This window comes from Gossypium hirsutum, chromosome A08 (genome assembly GCF_007990345.1).
Source record: "Gossypium hirsutum isolate 1008001.06 chromosome A08, Gossypium_hirsutum_v2.1, whole genome shotgun sequence".
NCBI classification, from domain to species: domain Eukaryota; kingdom Viridiplantae; phylum Streptophyta; class Magnoliopsida; order Malvales; family Malvaceae; genus Gossypium; species Gossypium hirsutum.
The window spans coordinates 108,489,764-108,494,234 of record NC_053431.1 but is presented as its reverse complement, the minus strand read 5'-3'; the positions used below and the strand labels follow the sequence as shown (position 1 = coordinate 108,494,234).

At 38.0% G+C, this 4,471-nt stretch overlaps 1 protein-coding gene across 1 annotated transcript; it reads left to right on the top strand.

Moving 5' to 3' along the window:
• Nucleotides 1-457: 457 nt before the first annotated feature.
• On the top strand, nt 458-2,129 carry LOC121205064 (anthocyanin 5-aromatic acyltransferase-like). The gene is made up of 3 exons (XM_041075991.1): nt 458-1,193; nt 1,237-1,717; nt 1,814-2,129. Exons 1-3 carry the CDS (start codon nt 526-528, stop codon nt 2,030-2,032), a joined length of 1,368 nt encoding a protein of 455 aa, XP_040931925.1. The 5' UTR covers nt 458-525; the 3' UTR covers nt 2,033-2,129.
• The last annotated feature ends 2,342 nt before the right edge of the window (nt 2,130-4,471 follow it).

Below are 4,471 nucleotides of genomic sequence, written 5' to 3'. Positions count from 1 at the left end.
CTATTTTTAAAAATAAAAAAAAGGAACTTTCTTTTTATTCTTCGCATGCAAAATTACATCTCGAATCAATATATATAAGAATCCAAATATGAAGAGAGAAATAAAGAATATTATTATGGTTATATTGTTACACTTTCTCTTTTTGTTAGAAATTTTATATATTTTCATTTTCTATGATATGGTATAGGATACTAGACACGTGCTTTTTTTTATAATTATGAAATTTATTTATTGAAAACAAATTATAAACTCGAGCTGCTCTACCCTTTATAATTTAAGAAGAAATTATATTAAATTGTGATTTCACGTCATCTCTACCTACTGTTATCACGCTGCAATACATTTTAAAACTAATTCAAAAAAATTTCCCCATATATGGTGCCGTGGAAAACATGCGCTCGACACACATGTACTAATTTTACTAGGGTTTTGCTTTCTGGTGAAGATTAGTGATTATTGCTCCAAAGACCAATCTATCGGTAACATATCCTCCATTTCTGAACTCTGAATTATTAGTTCCCTTCCATGGCTGAAGGAGCTTTGGCGGTAGAAATTGTGGGTCGCTACCCTGTGTCTCCACCACCAAATACAGTCCCACCTACCTCCCTTCCTCTAACTTTCTTCGACATACCATGGCTTTTCTTCTCCCCAACTCAACCTCTCTTCTTCTACGACTACCCTTACCCTACTTCTCACTTTTTATCCACCGCTCTTCCACCACTCATCCACTCCCTCTCCCTCACTCTCCGGCACTTCTTTGCTTTGGTTGCCACCCTTGTGTGCCCACCCCACTCATCCAACCCCCCTTTCATTGTGTACGACCGGTCCAACTTCTTCTCCTTGGTTGTCGCCCAATCCACCGCTGATTTTCATCACTTGTATTCGAATCATCAGCGTTGTGTCAACGACTTTTACCCACTAATCCCTCCTTTGCCGAGCGGGGAACAAGAGGAAACTCAAACCCTTTTGCTTGCTGCACAAATCACCATTTTCTCTAATGTCGGTGTTTGCATTGGGTTTGCGTATCGTAATGTGGTTGCTGATGGGAGAAGTTTCAACAGCTTCATCAAGACTTGGGCTTCTCTTTTCAGAGACCCTTCTTCGTGCTCAATCAACTCATCGCTACTTCCCTTCTATGATAGAACTGTGATAAAAGACAGTTATGGCCTTATGGGTTGCAGTCCATTTTCTTGAACCAATTGAGCAAAAGAAGATCTTCAACAAGCATGGTCATAGGTGTTCAGACTCGGACTTAGACTCAGCCATGGTTAGAGCTACTTTCCTTATGTGTCCTGATGATATGGAGAAGATTAAAGGGTGGATTGTTGGTCGATGCAAGGTGAAAAACATGGACCAACCACCACGTTTAACACCATCGAATTTAACATGGGCTTATGTGTGGGTGTGTTTGATAAAATCCCATGAGAAAGTAAATGGGAAGTTAACTGGTACGAACCCTAGTTACTTCGGGTTCAACGCGGGCGGTACAACCCGGTTGGGATATCCGGTACATGCTGCTTATATTGGTAACTTGCATTGGGTTGCTCGAACAATGGCAACTCAAAGTGAGCTTAGCGGAGAAGATGGGATTATAGTTGCAGCAGATGCTATCGGAACAGAGTTAAGGACTTGGGCGAAGCATTTCTGGAAGGGGCAGAAAACTGGATATCAGTACGGGGGTGTTTTATGGGTCGGATTCGGAGCTATCGGGAACAGAGTTAAGGACTTGGGCGAAGCATTCTGGAAGGGGCAGAAAACTGGATATCAGAACGGGGGGTGTTTTATGGGTCGGATTCGGAGCCCCATGTGATGGTTTTCCGGGTCACCGAAACTGGATTTCTACGAGACAGATTTTGGGTGGGGAAAGGCAAGGAAAATAGAGGAAATTTCAATGGATAATGCAAAAGGGAAAGCCGTTTGGTTCACCCAAAGCAGAGATGTGAAAGGCGGAATAGAGGTGGGATTAGCATTACCTAAGCCTAAAATGGATGCTTTTACATGTTTCTTCACTCAATTATTGCCTCACCATTAAGCTGTTGTTTCATTTCAGCAGAGTTTAAATAATGTGATGTCCTTTTGTTTTTCTTTTATGTCTAGCTAGCAGCAGGTATAGTATTATGTATTGTATAACGGAGGGTTTTATTAAAATAATATAAATTATAAATTATTTATCAAAATAACATGAAACCTACATTAATTTTGGGGGTGGGCATGTGGCATTTGGCACTGGCAACAAACACTACCCTAAAATATAAATGTATCATTATCAAATAATAATTAATAATTATAATACATGGATGTCGCACATACAATAGGCGACACCTTGCAAATTTTGTGATTCACATTACTAGGAGGGAAGCAATTATTTTGTACCCCTTAATTTTAAACTTTGATTTAATTTTAATATTTTCTATTTAGTTCTTACATTTAATAATTTTGTGTTTAGTTATATCTTATATATTTATTTACTTCCTTTCATATGAATGTAGTATCTCAATTTTTAATATTGTTTTTTTAATACAATACCTATAATTACCTATAGCCCATCCCCAACCCTTAAATAAGAGAATCATGGACTTTAGCATACTCAAACTCAGGTATTCCTGCATTGACAACAATGTCGGTGCCAACTAAGCTAAGACACAATCAGCATCTTATATGGTTTTTTTTTTCAATTGTTAAAGTCATTCATGGTCACTTGTGAGATGCGGGATTCTTATACGTGGCTCGCATGCTAGGGGACTAAATTGGATCCCCCACTTATCAGTGCTTTGGTGGAAAGATGGAGACTTGAGACAGACACATTCCATCTTTCTTGTGGTGAGTGTACAATTACACTCAAGGACATTGGTTAACAACTCGGTCCATCGGTCAATGGGGAAGTCGTTACAGGTAGTGGCAAGTTGCCGATTGGAGCACTACATGCCAACTACTAATGGATAAGATGCCAAACAAGTTTAGGGGTAGTCAGATTGAGATAGGATGGTTGGAGGACAATTTCAAACATATCAAGCCTCCGCGATTGACGTTGAAAAAGAACAATTTGCGTGCGTATTCATTTTGAGGTTGATCAGGGATTTGCTTGTGCTAAATAAATTTCAAAATTTGGTATATTTAAGATGACTACTACTATTAATCGACTTAAAAGAAGCGGGATGACTCGTTAGAGATCCACAGTGCTGGCGACATTGTATCGAGAGATGTGTCAGGCAACAAAACCAGAAAAAGATAAAATCGACGGTTGCATACTCCTTCTATCGTGGGCCTAGTATCGACTACTATTTTTACGGCTCCGAGTGGACACCCTTTATGTATTCTCACTCATAATATGGTAAAATTCATTTCATAATATCATTATCTTAATATTTTCTTTATGATTGTAATTTTGAAATAACATATTATTTGAATAGGTAGAACAATCGCGCGAGACACACATGTTTATTGAACTAGCTGAAGGATATCCAGCTAGCGTTAGATCAACAATTCGAAGAGAATGTTAGTTTATGAAATTTAAAGTTATATAATATTTACTTCAGTATTTTAAATTAAATATTAGGCACGTGCTAACATTTATAAATTCGTACTACAGTTTGTATGGATGCCATACGTAACGCTCTCTACCTGGCCTGATGAACCGAACTCGAATATCGAACGTCACACCAATCACAGATGTTACCTAATCGTTTTGGTTTATTTTATGTAAAATTTCTACTTATGACTATTGTAAAGTCCAAATTTCTATTCAAAGTTTTTTAAGCATGTACTACAAGTGTTTTGTAACAGTCCAAACCCGTCTCCATCACTACATTAAGGTTATGAAGTGTTACTGCACAAAACAAAACCTTTGAATTCAAAACAAAACAAATAATTCAACTTAAGCATAAATCTAATATTTTAATTCAATCATAGCAAGCATACACATTTGGGCCATAAATCAAGTTTTTGAGGCCTTAAAAACAATTTAGGGACCAAATCAAAACAAATCAGAAAGTTCAGGCAAAACATGAAAAATGGTGAAACAGAGGTCACACGGCCATTTGGCCAGTCCATGTGACACAGCCTACACCGTGTGGATATTTGAAGTAGGGACACATGGTCTTGTCTCATCTCGTGTGTCTACCCATATGTGCATTCGAAATAGGGCCATACTGCCATGTCACAGACCGTGTGCTTACCCGTGTGCCTATTTGAAGTTTGGTCATATGGTCGTGTCGCTAGGCTGTGTAACTCTCTGATGTCATGTGGTTCAACTTACACTTAAAATTTAAAAGACACACGACTGTGTAACAACTCGTGTATAGCATAATTTTCCCCTAAAATAAGCCATTTCAAACACCATTTCTTAATTTTCAAGCCATACCATCTACAACTAGTTTCACATGCATAAAATCACATTCAAAACACCAACAACATGCCAAACATTCATCCATTCTAAGTCTAACCAATATTTCATTCAAAGTCACCACATTTC